This window comes from Trachinotus anak, unplaced genomic scaffold (assembly GCF_046630095.1).
Source record: "Trachinotus anak isolate AG129_WGS33_773 ecotype Australia unplaced genomic scaffold, CSIRO_AGI_Tana_v1 ptg000032l, whole genome shotgun sequence".
NCBI classification, from domain to species: domain Eukaryota; kingdom Metazoa; phylum Chordata; class Actinopteri; order Carangiformes; family Carangidae; genus Trachinotus; species Trachinotus anak.
In genome coordinates, this window is record NW_027273883.1 from 20104771 (window position 1) to 20128730 (window position 23960).

The 23960-nt window shown below is 44.6% G+C and overlaps 1 protein-coding gene across 2 annotated transcripts; it reads left to right on the forward strand.

Moving 5' to 3' along the window:
• The first annotated feature begins 2263 nt into the window (after positions 1-2263).
• LOC139613155 (microtubule cross-linking factor 2-like) lies at positions 2264-23275 on the forward strand. Of its 2 annotated transcripts, XM_071469549.1 has the most exons (16): positions 2558-2830; positions 3081-3305; positions 3407-3565; positions 4259-4330; positions 4951-5270; positions 5446-5605; positions 6022-6091; positions 6302-6848; positions 7009-7138; positions 10888-11055; positions 15810-16112; positions 17906-18400; positions 18677-18756; positions 19052-20861; positions 21772-21807; positions 21890-23275. In XM_071469549.1, exons 1-15 carry the CDS (start codon positions 2690-2692, stop codon positions 21799-21801), a joined length of 4710 nt encoding a protein of 1569 aa, XP_071325650.1. In that variant the 5' UTR covers positions 2558-2689; the 3' UTR covers positions 21802-21807; positions 21890-23275. The 2 variants fall into 2 exon arrangements, with proteins under 2 accessions (XP_071325649.1, XP_071325650.1); XM_071469548.1 differs by lacking the exon at positions 21772-21807 and having other exon boundaries at positions 2264-2830.
• The last annotated feature ends 685 nt before the right edge of the window (positions 23276-23960 follow it).

Here is a 23960-nt window from a genome sequence, read left to right on the forward strand (position 1 = left end):
TTCGTGGAAGAATTTTGGCCTCCAGCTTCAGTTTGGGGTTTTGTGTGAGAAAGTAAGATGGCCAAGAAACGATAATTCTGGAGCTACCAACCTTTCCGATGTTCTGAAGCACAGCCATGCAAGAACCTCCGTGACCAAGCTGCATATTTTACTGAAATCCAAGCCACGAATGGATGGGTCACTTCTGATCATTGAATCAACGTCAAATAATTGTCCAAATATGAGCAAAGAACATGACACATTTCAACCTTACAATGTGTGCTCGATGTAATTTGCCATATTTCTGAATCTCCTCTTATTGTGTGTTGAAACAAAGACAAGCAGGAAATGGACCACAGGATCAGGCATTACTGTAAACTTTGAATGAGGACTAGAGCTACTGCTTACGCTGTATAAAGCAGGCAACTATGCTTCCTGTATGTGCTGAAAATCTGAACGTCTTGACAGATATACTGCACTCGCTCGAGTTCAACGACAGCTGTTGAGTAATGTTCATTAGATATGGTCTCAGCCATATTGTCTTCCTGGCATGAAGTGCATGTGCCAGTGGAAAGGACTGTTTCCAAGAACAGTCCCATTCTCTACAGTGGTAAAATCAAGTCCAAATACTCAAGGTCAATTCAAATGGCTGAATACAAGGTGTGTTTAAAGTAGCAATGGTTACATCCAATCACTGTTGAGAGAGAGAGAGACAGAGAGAGAGAGAGACAGAGAGAGAGAGAGAGAGAGAGAGAGAGCAGACCAGTGTATCCTGTCTTCTTCCAATGAGAGCAGCCCGCTGCGCGCAGCTCCGTTTCCGTGCAGCCCTGGCCCTCCCTGGCGATGATGTAATGTCATGAATATTGAAACAGGTTGCTTGGTGGTCGGGAGGCGCTAGAGTCAGCATCCCTTCTGCCTCCCCATCACCACCACCCTTCAGCATCCGACAAAAAAACAGCCAGCAAAGGTAAGAAATTCATTTGGAGCTTTGCATTCCTTTTCTTTGAGCACACAGGCGTGTTCTCAGTGAATCTTTCCCAGTGTAACCTGTATGAAGGGCAAACGAGAGCCTGTGGTCCATATTCTGTTCTCTACTGTCAGGCCTTCATGGTGGGTTGATTTACTGTTGCTGCTCCTAGTTGTTTAGATGTAGGCAGAAAACACTCCGGGCAGTGGAAGAGTCCACACTGAGCTGTGTTTATTTTTTTCCCTTGTTTGGTCTAATTTAAAATTCTTCACTGAGGGAGACACTGTGGCTGACGAGTCTTCGCTTTTCAACCAAAAGAGACAAAAGGGAAAATAATGAAACTGTGCCACCTGTGCATTAGGTCAAAGAAATGTTTTGTCCGTTGCTGCCGACACTTTGAGGCTACAGCTCATCCTCCATCCACAATGAGTCATCGGGCTTGTTGGAAACGAGGAGTTAGATGATGGCTGACAGGAAACGGCTCCCTCACTACCCTTACAAGCCTGGAAGTAGCTCATCTGGTATCAAGAGACTGGATCATCCTTTGTCTCTCCTGGGTAGGTCGAGGATCAGATCAGGGGCCACTCAGAACCTGCTCTCTGTCAACAGGACAAGCAGCGCTTTAATTGGCTGGCTGCTGCTCCAGGTTTAACAGCCAGTGACATCGCCTTCTCTTTGCTCTCTCTCTCTAGTCCACTGCCCTCTGGGCAGCGCACATGACACTAATGTGGATTGTCTAATTGCCCGGGATGCAGCTGATCTCACACACATCTCATCAAACTGGGGCTGAATGGCCGACTGCATAATCACTGGTGGTCACGTAGCCCTACCTGTCTCTGGGCGCTTCCCACTCACACTAATTATCCTGGTGTAGGCTACATGTTTTATAGATAACCTGCTTATTCCCATTCTCTTTCCAGCAGGCTATAGTCCAAGTGACAAACCTGGGACTTTTCGGTCGACCTATACAGGATAGAATAACCTTTTATTACTGAGAGATCCTATCAATCCCTTACAGCCTTTGGGTCTGACAAAGCAATTGTTTTCCAGCTACAGGCATACTGGTGAAGGGGATGGATGTTGTTGAGGATGAGCTGAGCCTCTGACACCATGATGAACCCATCCTCTGCCGACTCGTCGCGGCAGCCAGACAATAGCAGCCGTAAGCAGCAGCGGTCGTCGTCTCCGGCTGGGCTCAAAGACAGTGGATCTAAAGCTACACAGAAGGGCAGCAACTCGTCAAAGCTCATCACGTCAAAGCAGGGAGGAGGAGGAGGAGGAGGAGGGGGAGGAGGAGGGGGAGGGGGAGGGAGAAGCAGCCGGGGTCACTCTCCCGTTTCCACAGGCAGGGAGCGGCAGGCCGGAGGCGCTCCGGCCACCAGAGGCGCGGCTGCTGTCCAGGCTGCCGGTGCTGAAAACCCGACGCAAAGCAGGCCCGCGGCGGCGGCGGACAGAGGCGGCAACCAGACACCGGAAGACTCCCCACGCCCTGCCGCAGATGCTCCCTCGCCCTCCAGAGCAGATCCGCACCGCGTCGTCTCCGACCAGCCCTGCGCATCCAAATCCCCCAAACTGAGGAGCAAAAATCCGAGAGGAGGGGAGGCCGTTGCGGCGACGAGCGGCAACAAGAAGAGCTCAAAAGGCACGGTAGGCTGCGGGCCCGGTTTCTGGAAGGAGGGATGCTTGCAATCCGAGCTCATACAGTTTCACTTGAATAAGAGCTTGGGGAAGAAAGGGACAAAGATGCAGACGAAATCAGCGTCTCCGCCTGCCTCAGAGCCGGAGCTGTCCCCCGAGCCCGACAGCCCACAGCCAGCTCCACAGCCAGACCAGAGGCTGCAGGAAGAGATCGAGAAGCTGGAGGATGAAAACGAGGATCTAAAGGTAAACTGGTTACACATTAAAAGTCAATATTCTTATAGAATAAGTCGATTATGTAGGGTGCGCAGTAGTCGCACCTGTTGTATTTGCATACAGGCTGCACAATGACTGCTGCTCATAGCTCCAGGCTTTGTTGTGAAAAAGGTGTTTTAAAGGTGCTTTGACCAATTTCCCACTGTGGGCCCAGGCTGGATTCATTATTTTGTGACGCATTTTCATTTTTTTCCTCCGTTTTTTTTTTTTTTTTTTGCAGAATGAAATCGAGGAGATGCGAGCAGAGATGGATGAGATGCGGGACACCTTCTATGAGGAGGACGCCTGCCAGCTGCAGGACATGCGCAGAGAGCTGGAGAGAGCCAACAAGAACTGTCGGATCCTCCAGTACCGACTTAAGAAGGCCGAGAGGAAGAGGCTCCGTTTCACAGAAAGTGGGCAGGTGGACGGAGAGCTGCTCAGAAGTCTGGAGCAAGACCTGAAGGTGGGATAAGTCTGTGAAGGGTTGAGCATCATTCTGTTGTTTCCTAAAAACGTGATTAATGACAACTTCTACCTCTCCCTCTGTCTTGGTCCCTCTCCCAGGTGGCGAAGGATGTGTCTGTACGGCTGCACCATGAGCTGGAGAATGTGGAGGAGAAGAGGACGAAGACAGAGGAGGAGAATGAGAAGCTGAGGCAGCAGCTGATAGAGGTGGAGGTCACTAAGCAGGCCCTGCAGAATGAGCTGGAGAAAGCCAAAGAGGTGAGGGGTGGTGGCGGTGTGTGCGTTGGTTGGTCCCACCTTTCTGGGCCTGTGTGCTCCGGGAGTGCAAACAGTTCTCTGAACCATCCCAAAAGTCAGGTTGAAGATATTATGAAATGCCCTTTGAGTGTATCATCACTTGATTGCTACATTAAAAAATATACATACACAATACAGGACTTTCTGAAGTGTGTTTTTGAAAGGCACTGTATTATTGTAGATTATTCTTTGTGACGAAGAGTTAAAGTGGAACACTGTCCAGTTTGGAAAATCTCATTAGAGTTGAAAAAAAGAAAATATCCCCCAAAGCCACAAACAAGCTTGATTAATCAGTGTCCACAACACCAGCAGAGGCCTGTGAACTGTCAGTGCAGCAGCTCCCACTGCCAGCAGTACAGTAACAACAGATTTATGTATTACGATTTGTCACACACTCAGTCAAACAATAATCTACAAACACAAACTACAAAGTTTTGTGGCTGTTTTTTTACTTGAAGGCTATAAAGTCACACTTGCACTCAGAGCGCCATGATCTGAAGTTGAGCATTTTACCAGAAATGTTCTTGAGGATGACTTCAAGCAGTCCTGTTTTTCCATTACTGAGCCTTCAGCGTTCCATAAATCTGGATGATATCACTGGCTTCAGTGAAAAAACAGTGAGCTGCTGCTGATGTAACCACTGTTTCCCTGCAGCTCTCACTGAAAAGAAAAGGGAGTAAGGATGGACAGAGAGCAGAGAGGAAGACTCCACAGACCCCAACTGAGGTGAGTCAGCATTTACATTATTAGATTATACAGTTATAAGCTACATACAGAGATGCTTAATAATACACTTGTTCTCTAATGCACTGTAATATGCAGAATGAGGCATCAGAGTCATATTTTGTAGTGAGTGAAAGGAACATTTAAGAAAATCATGGCCTGTTACAATATGTGATGAGGTAATGTGTGACAAGGCTGCACAAAGGAGGAAAGATCACTCATGAGTTAGAACTAAAAATAAGCTTATCTGAAAAGGAAATTAGTTGAAAGACAAATAAAACACAACAAAACCAAACACAATGGAAATCAGGGGGGGGAGAGAGAGAGAGAGAGACTGGCTGACTGCCACCAGCTTATGTGGTGCAGCCAGGTGAGCTGAATCTCTGATGACCAGACTCCACCCATCAGACTCCTGCAGCGAGAGGCCTGCTTAGAGAGGGTCGTCATGAATTCAACACTTCTCGGGAGGGTCCATTTTTAAGCACGCTGCCTAGCTAATTAGAAATTACTCGGGGAAAAACTACATCGTTAGTGTATTCCATGTAGATTTTGTGCAAACAAATGTACCACTCAGAAGACTGCAACTAATCAGCAAATAAACAAACTCTCTTCCCTCTTCATAGGAAGAAAATGACGATCTGAAATGCCAGTTAGCCTTCATCAAGGAGGAAGCCATCTTGATGAGGAAAAAGATGGCAAAGATCGACAAGGAAAAGGACCGACTGGAGCAGGAGCTGCAGAAGTACCGCTCCTTCTATGGGGACGTGGACAGCCCTCTGCCTAAAGGTGAAGCTGGGGGTCCTCCCACCACCCGCGAATCAGAGCTGAAGCTCCGCTTACGCCTGGTGGAGGAGGAGGCCAATATCCTGGGGAGGAAGATTGTGGAGCTGGAGGTGGAGAACAGGGGGCTGAAGGCTGAGCTCGACGACATGAGGGAGGACAGGTACTTTGAATTCAATCATCACATTCTTGATGATTAAAACAGTTTCATGTAGTCATAGTTGTGATGGAAAGGAAAAGCAAGCGGGAGAATAAAATTTGTGACAAGGAAAAAAGAAAAGAGGAGGCAATAAACTAAGCTTGACAGCCACCAACGCTTCTCTTCTCACCTCATCTAGTATGGCGGCAGCCGGAGTGGACAGCTCTGGCAGTGGAGGTCAACAGTGCAGGGAGCAGGGTGAGGCCCTGTCCGAGCTGAGGCAGCAGCTTCAGCTGGTGGAGGATGAGGCAGAACTTCTTCGCAGGAATTTAGCAGACGTGGAAGAAGAGAACAAAAAGGTAGCGAGATTTCCAGGTCCATTGTTTTGGTGTCACAAGATCCAAAGACAGAACGACTGCACATACATAACCGCTTCATTAAATATGATTGTATAGGAAATAGCCTGCTTTAGCTTGCTAGTTAGCTATTTTGTTGTTTGGAAAAAAAATGTAAATAATATATGACATACCCTTTCTGATGTTATTAGGCAGCACAATGCTGCTTTAATTGCAGTGATGTAAGATGTCATTTTTATGTGTCTCCTTTTTGTGTGTGTGTTTGTGGCTATTATTAGTATTGTCAACGACTTTGAGGCCTTTTATGAAGGCTAGCTCTTATCTAAGCCTCATACATAAAATAATATTCCAGTGTGTGAACTAGTCACACACACACAGTACTAAGCACACATGGGAATAACATTCAGTTTTATCTTTAGGTGACAAGTGAACTCAATAAACTGAAGTACAAGGCTGGATCCCATGAAGCTGGATCGAGACATGGAGGAGGTTTGTTTTTCATTTTTCACCGTCTTTCAGTGTGTCATTGTTGCAAGACAGAAAACACTGTCCTGCAAAGGAAGGAGTAGCTTCTCCTCTTCTCCTTCAGCTCAATCCATCAGATGGAAAATGTGCTTCATAAAGCGTCCAGGAGCTGCACATTAAAGTCTCATTTACAGAAGTGTTCCACTTTTCATTGTTACTTTGTTTCAACCCCAGGAGGAGCTGACCCCGCTAAAGTGGAGGCCCTCCAGGAGGAGCTGAAAGCAGCACGTCTGCAGATCAATGAACTGAGCGGCAAAGTCATGCAGCTCCAGTATGAGAACCGTGTGCTGCTCTCCAATATGCAGCGCTACGACCTGGCCTCCCACCTGGGCATCCGTGGCAGCCCGCGGGACAGTGACGCAGAGAGCGATGGAGGACGGGATGATGACACCCCCTCGGCCTCAGCCTCTTCCCCTCGCCTCCTCCCGCCTCACCGCAAGCGTGAGGGCCCTATAGGGGGGGAAAGTGACTCAGATGAGGTGAGGAACATCCGCTGCCTCACCCCGACACGCTCCCTTTACTCACCTGTGGACAGCCGTTTTTTATCCAGAAGCCTGAAGGACCGGCAGCAGATGATAGACATCCGCATAGAGGCGGAGAGGCTGGGTCGGACCATCGACAGGCTCATCGCTGACACCAGCACTATCATCGCTGAGGCCCGAGTATACGTCACTAACGGAGAGCTGTTTGCCAGGCTGGATGAGGATGAGGAAGGTGGCAGGTAATAAAGAAAAATAACACATCCTTCTTTGTAACTACAGTCTTTCAACTGGATCACTTGGAGTGCACTGGGTGAAAACATTAAGAGCCCAGTTTGCATGATTTTCTAGGATTATTAAATCATGAATTCAATCTGAACACTCTCCTTCTCTGCTCCACAGAATCAGAGAGCATGAGCTGCTGTATCGTATCAACGCCCAGATGAAAGCCTTCAGGAAGGAGTTGCAGAGCTTCATAGACCGGCTTGATGTCCCCAAGCAGGATGATAAACAGGCAGAGGAGCCACTGTCTGTAAGCTGATGCAAAAAACATGAATGGATTCTGCATGAATGTAATATTTGTCTTGCCTAATATGCAGTCATCTAACTGGTCAATCTGCCTGTCACTTCCTCCTCCTCCCTTTCATTATGTCATCATCAAGATGTTTCAGCCCATTATTTTGCTGATCCTCATTCTTGTTCTGTTTTCCTCACTCTCTTATGCCACCATTTTCAAATTGGTATTCCTTTTCACCTTGTTCTTTGTTCTGTGAAGCACACACTCAATATCATATTTTGTACATTTTCATTATTTCTTTTTCCTTTTTTTGAATTTAATTCTTTTTTTTTTTTCACTTATTCATTAATTTCAGTACTGTTATGTTGAACATGTCACAAGGTCACTCAAGGTACAGGACATTATCATTTTCCACGTATGACCCAAGCCACACATGTACTCAGATGCTTTCAACATTTACTGGAGAGTGAACACCCTGGAGCGACAGTGGAGTGTTAGGTGAGTATGTCATTAAACTGTCTGAATGTGGGCACTGAGCTGTTTGCAGACAATCTGAGTTCTACGTTTTCAGTCTCAGAGGTCCTACACACCCACTTATGCTTAATTAGACGCTTCACAGGACCGTGTGGGTGTGTGCCAACTGTGCTTGATTGACATATGTCAATCTTTCCTGTTAGTTTACATAATTTTCACTATTACTAGTGAACAGACGTCACGACATTATGTAATTCCCTGATTAGCACTGTCCAGTTTAAATCTGAGTAGATGTCTTATGAGCAACAATGACTGAAAACACCTTGTGTGTGGGTTTAAGTGGATTTAAGATTGTGGAGAGACTGTACTGTTACTACTGCAAGTGCTAGGAATCTGCTATGTTGCTAACAGGTAAACATCTCTGGTTAAAAAACAGCTATTTGTAGCTTGTGCACCATATTCATGTTTGTTTATCCAGTGAAGCGTTGAATGGGTTTGTAAAGCTAAAAGGCCACAACATTTTCTTTACCCACACAACCATTACTTTGTATTTATGAGGTTATCACATGACAGTAGCAGTAAACAGGTCTCAGAGCAGTGCACTGTAAATACTGAAGTTTCTGTTATGACTATTAGGGCAATGCACACACACACACACACACACACACACACACACACACAGGCACAAAGTAGTAACTCTCATAACTTACTCATAAACTTGCACACAGCATGTAACAAATCATATTTGGTGCATACTGGTTGGGTCAGAAATGTGTAAAACTGCCGTAGGGTGGGTCTGAAAAATCAAGCTGCAAATGTGCTGTTGTTGGATCAGTACAACCCAACTGACCTGACCACCAGGATGGAGGCGGACTCGGTCCATTTCTTTCATCCCACCGGTGTTTTACGTCACATATTAGGGCCAGCTGTGGAGAAAGAGAGAGAGAGAGAGAGAGAGAGAGAGAGAGGGAAACAGAAAGAAGGATTTTATTCTCTAAATGAAAGCATCTTTTCGGCTGTAGGCTGTCGCTCTCCAGTTGTTTTTAACTAAGGCGCTGCATTCCGATCCAGACTGCAGCTCAGCTACTTTGCTGGTCGAAGTGTGTGCTCTGGGGGCTCTGCTTGGAGGAGGACGTGCAGGATCACATTAGAGGAAGAGGTAAGGGTCTGCTACTCAGCCAAATGGCACATGCTTCGGAGTTTTCTGCGCTCGATCTGAACGTTTGACAAAAAGTGACACAAAAAAAAACCAAAAACGCGAACATCACAACTTTAGTGTAGAGAGCTAACTCGTGTATGACTGTTATTTATCTTATAGTTAATATGTAGCGAGTTATGCTGCCGGCTACCGTACACCCGCAACCTCTTATCATCTCTGAGATGAAGATGAATAAGATCCCACCCCTCCTCGCTTTCCTTGTGATAGTCTTGTGCTCGGAAAAGCTGATGAAACATGGCTCCTGCTACGAGTGAGAAAAGAGGACATGTAGTCTACACAAAGTAGCTTTTATCACGGCCAAGGAAAGACACCTCCTGCTTATTTTGCAAGAGTAAGTGGCATTTATTATAATGCTTATTATATAATCATTATAATACTGATTATAAGCATTGCTGGACCCGGGTCATGATAAGTGGTTTGCTGCCTCTAAGATGAGTGACGGTTAGCGTACAGATGTTTTTGACTCTTAAATTTACTGCGGCGCGGTGCGTGAATTGATTTGTTGCCATGGATACAGCGCAAGGTGATACCCCGCGACCTAATTAGAGCAGTGCGGTGTTGATTAATAGGTGCTGGTCCGCTGCCCTCTCCAGACGCCGCTCAGCTCTCTGGCTTCAGGAAAATAAACTCTCGGTTACTGGGGGTGGGGGGGTAAAAATACTCCGCTGCTCTTACATCAGTGCGCTCCGTGATATTTTTGGGAACATCTCCCCCGGAGTGGTTACTGGGTGTCTGTCTTTGCCAGCTCTGGACTGTCGCCTACGACGACTCTGTGCGGGACGAGACACGGACACAGTGCGTCCGGAGGTTTCGATGTAAACATGTAACAGGAAAGCAGCGCACTGGTGCAGCAGTGAGGCGGACGGCCCGGGAGGTGTGCGGGGGGGGGGGGGGGGGGGGGGAGGGGGGACTTTGGCAGGAGAATGACGGCTTGACCTTGTCTCTGTGAAGCTATGGAGGGGAGCAAAGCAGCGTCCCGTCCCGTCCCCCGTCCGAGCACCGCGGTGACCGCTGTCCTGAGCGCTGCTGCGCGGCCGACAGGGGATTCAGCCGGGTGTGGATAACCGGGCTGTCAGTAGCCCATGGCACCGGTCACCGACTGAAAAATCTGTTTGAACTGAAAGCATGCTGAACTGTATCATAAATTATTCCAGCTCATGCAGAAATGGATACAATCTAAATATCTATGTAATTAACTCGTTTTTAATGATTTATTTTGATGCGTTCGAGAAATGTGGAGTGCGTTTATGAACGGCTCGGGGCTGCATGGTGGGGGCGGTGCTGGCGGGGGATACGTCCCGTCTCAGGGATGGGAGTTTGTGCCGTGCTCCAGGATGGATAGGGTCGACAGAGGCAGGGGCAAAGCCCGCAGTCCGCTGAGAAGGATCTCCTCTCCGCCCACCGTTTTCAGTCAGATCTACGAGCCCCAGGTCGGTGCTTCATCGGGTGGAGGAGAAGGTGAAACGGGGACACAGCTTGAGATCCTCAGGGGACAAATGTGGCCGGGTCCCGAACCCCAGCAGCAGCAGCAGCAGCAGCAGCAGCAAACACAACACACACGGCTTAAAAAGAAATTTGAGGATTTGAAAAAGCGACACGTACAGGACAAAGAAGAGTGGATGCGCGAGAAGGAGTCATTGTTGAGAGAAGTGGCTGATATACAAGTAACTGGAACTATTTACCCCCTGTGAAAGCTATATATATGTATATATATATATATATATATATACATATATATATTTGTGTGGGCCGCTGGTTCATCCGTGGCCCCCAAAGCATGCACTCTTTTTTTCTGTACCAATTATGTTGGTATGTGGGAAACTGGGGTTTGTCAGTGGCACTCAATAGCAATGACAGAGCTTTACATGCACAATTTTGATTACATCACAGACTACAGATCACAAATTTGATACACCAGCACCAATTTTATTCCTTCTAAGTTCCTTGGTGATTGTTTTAGTGTCATGGTTGGAAGTGTAATGCTGTAGCCTAACTTCTGTTTGGGAAAGCAGACACAACTCATCTGGCTTATTTGGCTGACAAGACTGCTGGCAACTGTGTTTCCATGCAGGGAGGGGAAAACAGGAGGATTCTGCTGGACCTGAAGACGGTTTTGGAGGAAGTGCAGGCAGAGGTGAAGAGAGAGGAGGAGAAGAGGAGTGAGCTCCAGCTGCAGTACACCAGAGACAGATGTGCCTGGGAGCTGGAAAAGGCTGAGCTCAAATGCAGGATTGCACAGGTAGGTGAGGGATGGTGATCATGAAGGATGTGGGGATAAGATTTTGGGGTGTGTGACTGTATTCAACGGCACCTGCTAACTTTTATGTGTGTGTGTGTTTGAGAGCAATGTTTGCATTACTTTATGTATAGCTGTGTGTGTGCAGGTGCAAGGTCAGTATGAGCTCAATTATCCAACAACAATGAAGCAAAGAGAAATCTAAGTACGGGATGTTTCATCTTGAATAGTTTCTAAATAGCATATGTATCACATTTGTATATTTCCTCACATCTGTGTATGTCTGGCCTCCAGTTTGGTGTAAATTGGGCCTGCCACATTTGCCACCCACATGGCAGGGTGATAAGTCAACCTGGCATCCATCCAACTCAAGCCTCAGCTTAGACAAAAGATTTGCACTGAGGAGACAAACTCAGTTATCCCCGCTCAGCCAGACATAGACACGCAGCTTGGCTTTTAACAGCTTTCTCAGATGAAATGTTAACCTATTTTTACCATGGGCAGCTACTGTGAAGTGTTTCTCAAAAAGGGGAGAAAATGCAGAGTTAAGTTTGCATACCAGTGCCATGCTGTATCAGGCATTGCACAGATCACTTGAAGCACCATGCACAGTTATTCTTCAAAGCAATGTGGCTTTTAGGGATTTAGCATTTTTTCCGGTTATATCAGAGGATGGATTTATTTTGTTGGCCTAAAGTAGAAAAGTCTAATCAGACTTGTTCACTACTTGAGTTTAAAAGAGAAGTTTTGATTCAGTGAACTTTGTTCAGAGTTGGATTTCTCTGTGTGCTAACTCTCTAGCTTTTCTGTGATATTGTGGTGACAGTAGCTTTATTTGCCAGTTGAATACATATGATTTCTATCACAGACTTAAACTGATCGGTCACGCATTCACCCGTCACACACAGCTCTCCTTTCTAAATACTAGAAAAATCAATGACCAAAGGGATGAAGCTCAAAAATTTCCTAAAGTGCTGGAAATTAACAATGATGCTGAAAAGCAGTTGGACAAGACCACTAATGACACAGAAATGCAACACAGTAACATGTCTTTACCACATCACAGATCACTCACACACACACTCTTCCATAGACTGCCATGATATCATTCCCTCTGTGTGAGTGAATGGCACGTTACTGTTCAGCTCTTCTTTTTTGTCCTGCTGGCTCTGTGCCTTCTCACAGTGTGGTTGACGGAGAGTCTTATAAAAACAGACGTTTACTGTTCTGCTTTGTGTTTGAAAAGCCCACTGAAGCAGTGGGAGACAGGGCTCGATGTACTGCAGGAGGTTATACCATGATGCCACATACACACACACACACACACACACACACACACACACTGATGAATGCCAAGATGCCGATGTACATGTGAGACATCTGTGTTAGAGGCAGTTGAGTTATTTGTCACTTCTGACAGCTTTGCCACTTCGGAGAATCATGGAAATCAAGACGGTTTGTTTGGGACAGGAGAGATGTCTCAGTGTCTCTCTTTTGTACATACAGTGGGGTCCAAAAGTCTGACTACATGTGTTGTTTATGTGTGTGTGAATATTCAAAGTGTACAGTTATTCAGAATAGAACATGCATACACACATGGAGACACAGTTTTCTATATGGAGTAAAGCAACAATGGACGTGGTTAGCTCCATTGCAAACGTTGTTCTGTCTTATTGCAACATCCTGCCATAGTTAACAAGTGCAAATCTAAGGCTACTCATTAGGTTTTTTGCTGCTCTGTGATCAAATGGCTAATTTATAGCCTTCACACCTCGAAAAATAGACAGGAATGCATGCAAATCAATGCTGTATGGTCAGCAGAGCTAAATGGACGAAACTCCATATCAATTTGAAATGAAATGTGAACAGTTTCAACATGGATGAGAAACTCCTCTGTCATTTTCCACATGTCGGTTTCACTGTACCAGTGCAGAGAGGAACCCATTTTTAGCTCAGGCAGAGTGAAAGCAGAGGGTGTTGAAGAGGTAGAAGGTAACTGTAAGGGCAGTTTGGATTGCTGACACAGGTGACAATCCAGAATAGTACTGAGCTGAAAAGAAATTGTAAAATTAGCATGTATGTCTGAGAAGAGCCCTTTGATGCAATTGAGAGGGCTCCACTGAGCTCTCTCTTGCAGTTCTCTGTTATAAACTTATTATTCCAGTGGTATTGCTTTTGTTTGTTCATTCTTGCACTTTGAAGAGAGACTTTGAACACAGTAGCACACTGTCAGAGGGCGGGACAGAATACTGCAGAGGATTATCCAAGCAGCCAAGTGTAAATAAACCTGAAGTTAATGAATAGGTGGTGGAACTCAAAAGAAGTGGTGGATACTTAAGGACCTGGGTCCACAAAGTTAGAAATTTTATTTGTTTTAAATGAAACTGAAAGTGAAATGGCATTTGCTTGTCTACCTCATGAAATCATCATTATTGTCTTAACCAGAAGAGCCTGTTTAAATCCATGGATTAAACTGCTACATAATTTTAAACTTAATGTATATTATGTCCATGTCTTACTTATTCTTACATATTGTTTTAGCTATGGTTAGCAGTCAGTTTACATCCATTTGTTGGTAATTTGTTTCTTTGAGAAACTTAAGCTGTGTATTATATACAATAGAGGCAAGTCATTGTATCATTTTGAATTTGCCTTTGTTTGTTACTTTATGTCTTTAACCTGCTGTACCAGATACCAGATTATAGGCTCTGATTAAAGTGAATCAGTAAAGCATCGGTGTAGCTTGTCAACAGTTGCATGCTTGTTTTATTCTTGATATTTTTAATGACACCCCTTTACCACAGCAGGCTGTGAATGTAACTACTGTATGGTGTTTCCACATCCTTTTTGGTCACGTCTACCACCAAATACCAAGCAAGCATCCAAAGTCCCAGGCAGAGGTCTTACTCTGGATATTTCCAGGCATATTTCTCTGCATGCCACTGATTTATGAAAGCTGCTGGCAGCTAGGAGACATCTCACTCTGCCTTAGCAGCCAACTCCCCCTCCTCCCTTTACCTCGTCTCTCCACCTCCCCTAGGAATGTGACATTGTACAAGGCTATGTGTCTGCTATTTATAGTGGGTCACCGTGGTGACACAGTCACCTTTATATACCCTGTGCCATACGGTGGCAGCCGGGGTGATCAAGAGTAGCTGGAGATGGTTCTGAGACTGATTTTAAGTTGTGTCTGTGTGCATGAGTGTGTTTTTCCTGAGCTGGCTGTGATGCTCTTAACCTGTGTCCCTGTTTGCACGTTCAGTTCCTCCACAACTTCCCTTAAGCAGATGGCTTGGCTTTGCTGCTTTAATCAATAAAAAACAGTCCTCAGTTCTTCTTTTATTTTGACCCCAACCATCTTGTTTTTGTACTTTCACTATTTGTTTGCATTTGGATGTTTAAATAGACTGTGGACAGCACCCATCATGATCCATCTGTAATTGTGGAGAACTTTGAGAAGAGCCACAGGCAGACAGAAAGGGTTGACTTGTTTTTCTACACCATAATTTCTTGACCCCAGGCCACAGGCAGAAATAGCACCATGACCGTGGCTTGTAAGAAGGCTTTGCTCAATGTCTGTGACTGAACACTGAAATAACACACTCAAGCATGCTTGTGTTGCATTCTCTCCCTCTTTCTAACGCACACTTCACACACACATGCACACACGCACACACTGGGGCACAAGCATATATGCACATACACAGGCGTTGTCTTGGGTTCCTTCCAGTTCCAAAGCCAGTTTTTTCCCTGTTTTTACGAGAACAGAAATGCACATATTTACCACAGAATGTACAGATCTATGAACTAAAACACACCCTTATTCTAAGATACTTTGAAAGAGGATGTTCTCTAGATCATTGAACTCTCTTTGTAGAGGACATTTCAGATTAGTTTTTCTTATCTAGAGACCAAGATTTAAATCTTTGATGTTATCAAATTCAGTCAGTTAATCTCCTTTTTGACAGTGAACCCTGGAGCCTGACATCGTAGTTCAATCTGAAGTGGAGCATAGTTTTGCAACATTTTTCTTCATTCTAAATAAAGTGACAACTTGCTTTTGACTTCAGGTTTTGGCCCTAAAACAGTGAAATTCCCAGGGGAAATGCCCAGGGTATTTAAGTGGAAAAGGTCTTTGAACTCATTAACATTGTCAGTAAAACAAAAATGTCTAGTTGAACCAAATAATACAGCTGACATTTTTATAATGTCACTGTTGTAAGGAATTAGAGGTTTGTGTTTTAAGAGTATGAATCAAAACTGGTACACCAGAGTATCATTTGTCTGAGGCCACATGTATCCTTTGCAGACATATTTTGCTGTGCTTGAATCTGCCATATCCTGCACTGTATCCTGTTAGTTAGTGAAGTACCACAGAAGAGAGACCTGACCTCCGAACCTATGATCTCTGTGTGTGAGTTCTTACAGGATATTTTAATCTTTCACTCTTGTCTCTTCTCTCCCTCTTCCCTTCTCTGAACCCACTCACACTCGTCCCCGTGGTGCATTATTCCCCCACTTCCTCCACCTTCTCTTCCTGCCACTCCTTCATTCTCTTAATTCCTCTGTTAACTGTCTCACTCCTACCTTTCTTGTCTCGTCATCTGGCTCTCATCCTCCTTTTCTGCAACTGCAATCTATCCTTTATCAACACTGACTGTTTCTTCCACTGTCTTTCCCACTCTTTCCCTTTCCTGCTCCCTTTTTTTCTCCTACTCTGTGTTCTCTGCTTGCCCTGTCTGTTTCTTTCTCTCCAGTTGGAGGCTAGAGAAGGTACTGGGTTGGTGAGTGGAGGGGTCCAGTCAGCAACAGGTCCTGGCTCTGTGGCGTTACAGAGCACTCGAGACCAGCACGGCGTGACCCCATCTCTGCGCTGGGAGAGGGAAGAGCAGCGAAGGATCCTGGCAGACACACAATCGACGGCCATGGACCTGCGCTATCGCCTGGAGCACAATGAGAGGGACTGGTTAAGGGAGAAAGCCGAGCTGCTGGAGAGGTTTGACGTGGAGAGGAGGGAGTGGGAGAGCCAGTTGAAAGATATGCAGAGGAAAATAGAAGAGGTAAGATGCTCAGACTGTGGTTGAATGAGAATATATCTGAATTTTGTTAAGGTTTAATGATTTAGTTTGTGGTTAAGGTTTAATTTAAGTTGGATTTGGTAAAAGTAAAGGAATTACTGTATATTTACTGTACTGTATCATAAAGAAAACCCCTTTGAGTATGGAAAACATATTCCAAACTTGTGAAACTTCTCCCTATTTTTTGGTCCTACGGATATTTAATTGTTCATTATTTTTAGGATGTCTTCCTAACTTGTGTATGATATATGGTGGCTACCTACAGTGTGTTACATTTTCCTCCTACACATCCTGTTCAACCATCAACACCGTCAAAACAATACCCCTGATCAGTGCAGCTGCAGAGTATGAGGAAAGGAAGGAGTGGAGGGAGGAGGGCGAGTGGTCTGCTGCTATGATATGACCTCTGGATACTGAGACAGATGCAGTGATTAAGACAGTCTGTATCTTTGTACATCACTGGAGTGATGTAGAGAGGGAAGCTGTCATGTGAAAGAAAACGATTTTGAGTCAAAATACCAAAACAACACGTTTATCCACTGACAATGACGTTTTTCATTTTTACTAGTTTGTGGTTAATAAAAAATGCATTCATACTGTATGGTGCACCCTTATTCACGCTCTTTGTAAAGGTCTTCAGGGAAGTCTTGATCTGTTGATATGCCTAATAGTGTCAGTTAGAGTGCATTAAATATTATATCTCTTTCACTTTTTAGACTGGGTTTTCACTTTAGCATGGTCAGAATAGTAGTGATCACAGATTTATTTATGATAAAATAATTGTTAGTTTCAGGCCTAATGAGAACTTTTGCAGCTCAGTTAAAATGGGGGATAAACTATGACAAAATGAGACAGGACAGACAGGGAAGTCATTCAGAGCAAATACATGAGGGACAAAGGTAAAGAAAAGAAGCAAAACCCAAGTTTATCAGCAGATTAAAATCTGACACGCCCAGAAGAGCAGATGAATGTTTTTATTGAGGGAAGCCATTGTAGTTGGAAGCAGTTGGACAGAGTGCGAAGGCACTGAAACAATTTGCTATGAAAAGAACATGTGGCTCTCATTTGCCCCTTAGAGACCAGAAAATGAGAGAGGAAAACAGAGCAGCAGAGGAATAAAGCAGGCTACAAGGCAGAAGTCCCATCTAGACATTGCGCGATGGGAAGAGAGCCCAGTCAACATGAAAAAGTTACTATTTTGAGATTCCATGGTAGCAGGCCAGAGGTTATCCAATTTTATGTGAAAGAATTCTTTGAGTGTTTTTTTGTTTTTTTTAAATCCTCTTTGGTCTAAATATGTTCACAAGATTTGTTGCTAAGATGTCTTGCCTGACTTCTCATCATCCTGTATTAGTTTGTGATTATGCAGGATTACTAGGTACAGTATGGTTAGTAGTATAGTATGATCATATTATACCATTTACATTCTTTATATCGTCTGAGCTTTTCATGCTTGACTCACATTTCCTCTAATCGTCCACTAAAAGTGGAGTCATTACAATTATGACAACATAATGTAGGCTCTTGTCTCAAAATATATCTCTTTGAACACATCACTCTGACGTAGGTACCTTTGTGATCTCATAGATTATATAATAATGTAATTGGATAAATGTCATTATTTAAGTAAAACAACTGAAGTTTTGTTCATACTTTGAGCAATAAATCCAAAATCTAATCTTCAAATTCACCTTTAAAGGACACATTTCAATATCTGGAAAAGAAAAAGCATAGCTGAAAAATTGATGACCTCTATTTCATCTTCTGCTTTCTAGCTGTACTGTGAAGTGAGAGCCAAGCGAGAGGGGACTGGACTTGACAGTGGGACGCAGGACGATGATGATGTTGTGCATAGGCTCAGCACACGTTGCACCAGCACAGGCTCCAGTCTGCTCAGTGACAACTCCCGCTCCGAGCCGCTCAGCAGCAGCAGTCACTCAGAACCAAGCAGACAACCACCATTACCTGGCTTTGGTCACAACAGAAACATGAGTGGTGGTAGTTGTAGTGGTGGAGATAGTCACCAGCCCACCTGCCCTGAAATGAGATCCAGAGCCACTTGGCAGCAAGACTCTGTTGATGATAGCAAGGATGCTGTGGATACAACAGAGCTGGATGCTATTTTTCAAGATGGTGCTGGGAGCAGAATGCCACAGAAAAGTGCCTCTGAAGGGAATGAAAACAATGTCCATGTTCGTCCACAAGAAAGTCCTGTTTGGTCAGAGCTGAGTTATGGCAGTGACAAGAAGAACACCACTGCGCTCAATGCTGTAAGAGTTTTAAACAATTTTCGTATTTGCTGAAAGGACTATATTTATATATAATACAGACACATGGGCGTGGTTGTTATCACTTGCTTTGCTGTGCTGTCTAATACGTGTTGTTTGATCATCAGTGTTCTTGTATCGTCTCCTGTAGACCTGTCTTTGTCATTCCTTTGTTTCTTTGAAGAGTATCCTCGCGATCCACCATTACTTTTGTACAGTTTTTCATCAGTACGCAGTATCCAGCATGTCTGCTGTATCTCTGTCTCCTCTGTGTCTCAGGCTCTGAAGGAGATAGCCCGTGTTAGTGAGGAACTTTGTAGCTACCAGGATGAGATCAGGAAGAAGAGTGGAGATAAGAGGTAAATAAATCCTCACTGCTATGTTAACTTTCTGGCACCAACGTGGAACTGTGCTAATCACTACCTGCTGAGTCTTGATGTGCTTATGAACATAATAATCTCAGTGCCACGTTTGTGCCAGTGCTTTAAGTGAATAGTAGATCATTTGTTAACACGTGTCTTTAGAAAAATAATCACACTCAAAATGAATGCTTAGAGATGTAAGCATTACATAGCTTGATTTTGAAAATTATAATTTAAATGAATGGAGTAATTTAAGTGGAGTAAATCCATTTTACTGTTAAATTCCCTTCAGGAATCGATCTGAATCCCAGTGCCCCACTGAGGAGCTGGATGAACCTCTCTGTGACTTCAGCCAGATCTACGATGACCTCCGGGCCTTGGAAAGGGAAAACTGGATCACCTTGTCACCAGATAACACCTGGCGGGCCAGTAGAGCTCCATGTGAATCATTGAGAACAAGTGCTGCTGAGCCAGACAACTACAGAGACACACAGACAAGCCCTGCTCCACCCATCCCTCCTCGCTCTTCCTCCTGGAACCTGAACAGCCCAACTCATCCAGACACAGAACTTCACATCCCAGAATCCCCCATGACGACAGTGAGGAAGTGCCATAGTCCCTGTGTTCTAGTTGACAGAAAGTGTAGCAGCCCATCCATCGTCAGGAAATTTGGGGCTATGCTACAAGAAAATGAGGGAAAAGTTTTCATAGACGGCATGGTAGCATCCTGCTCTGTACCTGCTAACTCTAACTGTAATATGGGCTGCTGCCACTACCGCTGGTCCTGCGATGCAAGCAAGTTCACTAACAGTAAACTGTCTGCATATGGGACAGGACAGAAAAGCTTCTCTGAAGTCAACATACTGAGCGCTGGGAAAGACTTGCCCTCAGATTACAGCCCTGGTGTTGGTAACTTAAAAAACCCTGAGCTGCAAATGCCTCCACTCGTCAAAGAATTATCTGTAGATTTGCTCTTGTCCTCTCTGGAAATACCACCTGCCAGCTCCAATCTCCAGGGCTCTAGAAGAAACATAATGCTGGAACAAAAAACAGCTGAGTTCAACAGAACTTTGTTTCAAGCTGAGATGGGCCGCGGTGTAGAGGAACAAGACAGTTGTACTGTAACAGATGCGTCCTCTCTTGGTTTCCAGCCAGCCCCTACAACATCAGATGAGGTTTTACCTCCCAGGGAGACCAAATTTCAGCCACAATGTACTGATGCCACCTCTGGCGTTATGGGTGTGCGTCCCGAGGTCACATTATCTCTCTCCACTTTGGATTCCACAATTCAGATCACCGAGGTCCAGCCAAGGCGAATGAGATGTGGTTTTGAAGGTCAAGAGATCAGAACGAAGAAAGAAATCCCTTCTGACCTTTCACCTGAACAGCAACAGGTTGGACTCAGCGAGCCCACCACAATAACCTCTCAGAGTCCTGCATGGTGTTCTGAGGTCAAGCACAAAGTTCGAACAGCAAGCAGTCCTTCCAGGAAAACACAACACAGAGCAGCCACAGAGGCTCTTTTTTCTGAGCCTACCCTGCCTGCAAATAGCCAGCCAGCTCAGAATGTGGAGGTTTCCAGCTCTAAGAATGAGAATCCACATGGAGCAAAGCCTCAGCCAGTCAGAGTGGGTGTCTCACTCCAGCAGCTGCCTGCAGAGAACAAACAAAGACAGATGACACAGCCAGGGCACCAGGCACAGCCAAGGCATGTGTCTGTACCTCCTTTCCAGTCTGACTCCTCCAGACATGGGCCTCGAATGATGAATGACCATCCCTGGAAGCCCCTCACTCTGGCTGCGTACCCACGGCCTGAGGGATCCAGGTCCAACTATGGGGCGGTGGAGAGGATTCTGAAGAATTATGAGAGTGCAGCTCGGGCTCAACAAAGCCAGGGCCAACAGAGCGAGACGGCTTCAAGTCCTCACCTTAGTATTAGGCAGGAGGACAACACAGAACTGGACATGCTGGACATGGACCCTCTGCCCCTATCCCCTACTCTGAGACACACACAGACTTCACACGCCTCACAGTTACACACCACACATGCACAGCTCAGCCACACTGCCATGGGTGTGAAAGAGATACAGCTTATAGTGCAGGTGGGTAGAGTCTCAGATGAACAGTCTGTTATTCACACTTTCACATACGAGCAGCCGCCGTGCCATGCAGCAGGTGTGCTATTCACTGCACAGATGATAACTCTGTTGGAATGAAATGTGTCAGTCTGCATTTTGTTTTGACTAAAATATAATTAAGTCAAACTATATTTCCAAGGCCAATTACACCAGTCGGCCTGGACGAACTTGCACATTTCATTCTGTTCCTTTCCACTATGAAATACTAAGCAATCGCCCTTGACTGAGGACAGCTCCGGTGGGAATGTTGTTTATTTCTGGTATGTGCTAAGAGACAGAAGCAGGCCAAAGCCTCCATTATAATCTGGGCATCTGGGCCATTCCATTGCTTAAAGGCTCCTAACAAAAGGAACTGGCAGCATGGCATATAAATTTAAACTTGGCAGGAGGTCTATCAACCTCACCAACTTGTCTTTTATCTTTCAGTCTTTCCATGGGGCCTCGTAGTGGAAGTGTTTTTCTGGCCTTTGTGTTGTAATTACAGAAGTATCTGCAAGAAGCCAGCTGACTAAATGCCCTTGGCGGACCATGAAAATGAGAAAGCTGAAGTGATTACACTGCTTTAAAGTCATGCAAATGTTGAAGAAATTGTGGGAGCGATTATCAAGCCAATTTTATTTGACCTCCTGAAAAGAATGTCATTAGAGGCACCACTTTAGTTTAGCCTCAACCGGGGAGCACTGTCCAAAATAAAATTTGATGATTCTGAAGTGCTGGTAAGTGGCAGCAGAACTGCAGCACGTGTAAGGTGTTTCGGTTCAGATGCATTTCTCTGGACCACAGAGGAATGGGATCTACTTGTGTGACCTTTTTCACATGAGCGTGCAGGATTCATGAATGTTCCTGTTTGAAATATGCCTGTTGTTTTCCCTAGGAGCAAGAAGACTACAGATGGAACACGTGACAAAATGTAAAGTATCTGTGTGTGTGAATTTGATTGGTGACAGGACGGTGTGATAATCCTAAATGTTAATTCATTTGTTTCTCCACAGGAAAACCAAGAGTCTTGTGTCTCCTCTTCCTCCGCCCAGAAGAACTTCTCGAGGCCTGCCCGTCCAGCCAACCGCCGCCTCCCCTCCCGATGGGCCAGCCGCTCCTCCACTTCTTCCTCCTCCACCTCTTCTTCTCCCTCTACCACCCCCGTCACGCCGTCATCCTTCCCCCTCCAGAAACACACTTCCTCCTTTACCTTCTCACACGCCTTTCACATAGAGACTGTGATCATTTGATCTCTACCCCACCGTGTGTTTGAACCACCCAGAAGCCTTCAGTGATAACCTCTGAGCTTTCTCTTTTCGTCATTAGTGTTGTACATACCAAATCAAAACTGCTTCTCCATGCCCACAGACTCAGAAGTGCTTTAGTTGTGAGTTCACCAGCTCACCTTTAGAATGTATATTGCATCCAGAAGAGCCTCACTGACCAAGGAGAGCAAGTAAAGGACCTGAAGCAGCTTGAGTCATTCATCAAGCATAGCCTCAGAGGACAGTCAGAACATCACTTTCCAAATGAAAAGTCACATCCAGTGCATCATTCGTTCATGCCAACCATCTGAATGGATATCCTTCGCTCAGGTCTGGACTCTAGCCTTGAATAGTGTAGCCTTGCAGATTTACCAACAACAGACCCATATTCAAATGATCTACAAACTTTCAGCCAAATGAAATCCAGAGTGATGTATTTAATATGTATTGTGTTTTGTATTTCATGTGCAACATGTTTTGTGTGCTTTTTGCACAAAATATGATGTTACATACACAATATGCAGCATCATGTAGGTTTCAGAGAGAAAGGCAGTGGAGAAGATTTCCCAAGCATCACTCTCTGTGTGCTGAGTAAAGCAGTGTTGGTTTTCTGCCTTCTTGAATATAACCTACAGTACATGCCTGGACTGTACCTTGCCTGTGACTAAAACATTTTGCTTTATTCTCATGACTGGCTTTATATTTTTCATGATTAAGCAAAAACAACATTTACTTGATATCAACAAATAGATTAAAATGTGAGTTCCTTTTTTATAACTTTGTACCAAAGGCTGGTTTCTTTCTATGTATTTTCCTTATTTGAAAAGTAAAAGCATTATTTGTAAAGGCATTTATGTTGGCTGTCAACCCATAGCTGATGGTTTCCAATCAAAATGTATGTTAGACATCACTCATGAGAACCTGCTGTTGTGCATAACATAAGTAATGATGCTTGATGAAAATATTATGAAAATACTGAAAAGCCTTTTTTCTACTTTTACTAATTCTGAAAGGTCACAGATCAGGACACTCCGCTGAGTAGTTCAGTTTCTTTTTGGGTCAAGGTGGTGAATCATATCATGATCAAAGTGATGCCTTTGCTGTTCTTTTTGTGTAATAAACATAAGAACTTGACCATTTTTCTTCTCTTTTCACATCACATACTAAAGTATATACATACATAGACTCATAGAGTGAATGTGGTTTGGTCTCACTGTGCAGCTTTAACTGACTTATTTGTAAAATAATTCACTCACACTTTTAAAACCTTTCTTGGCAGCTTAAACCCATTTGTGAAGCGTGACTGTGAAAGTACTATTACAACACATAAAGAGAATATCATTATAAAGTGGTACTTCAGAAGTTAAGTAGCCCTGTAGGCAAACATTTTTAGTCTTATTTAATCTCTATGTTGAATTTTTTATTTTTTTTAATTTCCAAGACGCCCCATTAATTTAGTTCACAAGCTAAAAGCTAAGCCAACATTGCTACTGTGCAGTTTTCAAGTCCCACTGCAGGACTCTTCACTTCTTAGCCTGCAGAAGGAGCAATAATTTAATAAGTTCTGAACATCAGTCAGGCCCTGCACATAAATATTTCTCTGACTGCTTGAAGAGGAGTCCTAGGTGAACGCTCCACTCAAAGATGAAGCACCAGAACCAAACGAGTGTCTGGCTCCTTCAATCTTGCTGGCTGACATCTCTGGTGACACTGTGATCTCTTCCTCTGAGTGATGACTGCAGAGCTGTGGGACAGCAGCAGAGAAACCATTCATCTCTGTGATGGTGTGAGTGTGTGTCTCTGTGCTTTTATGTTTGTG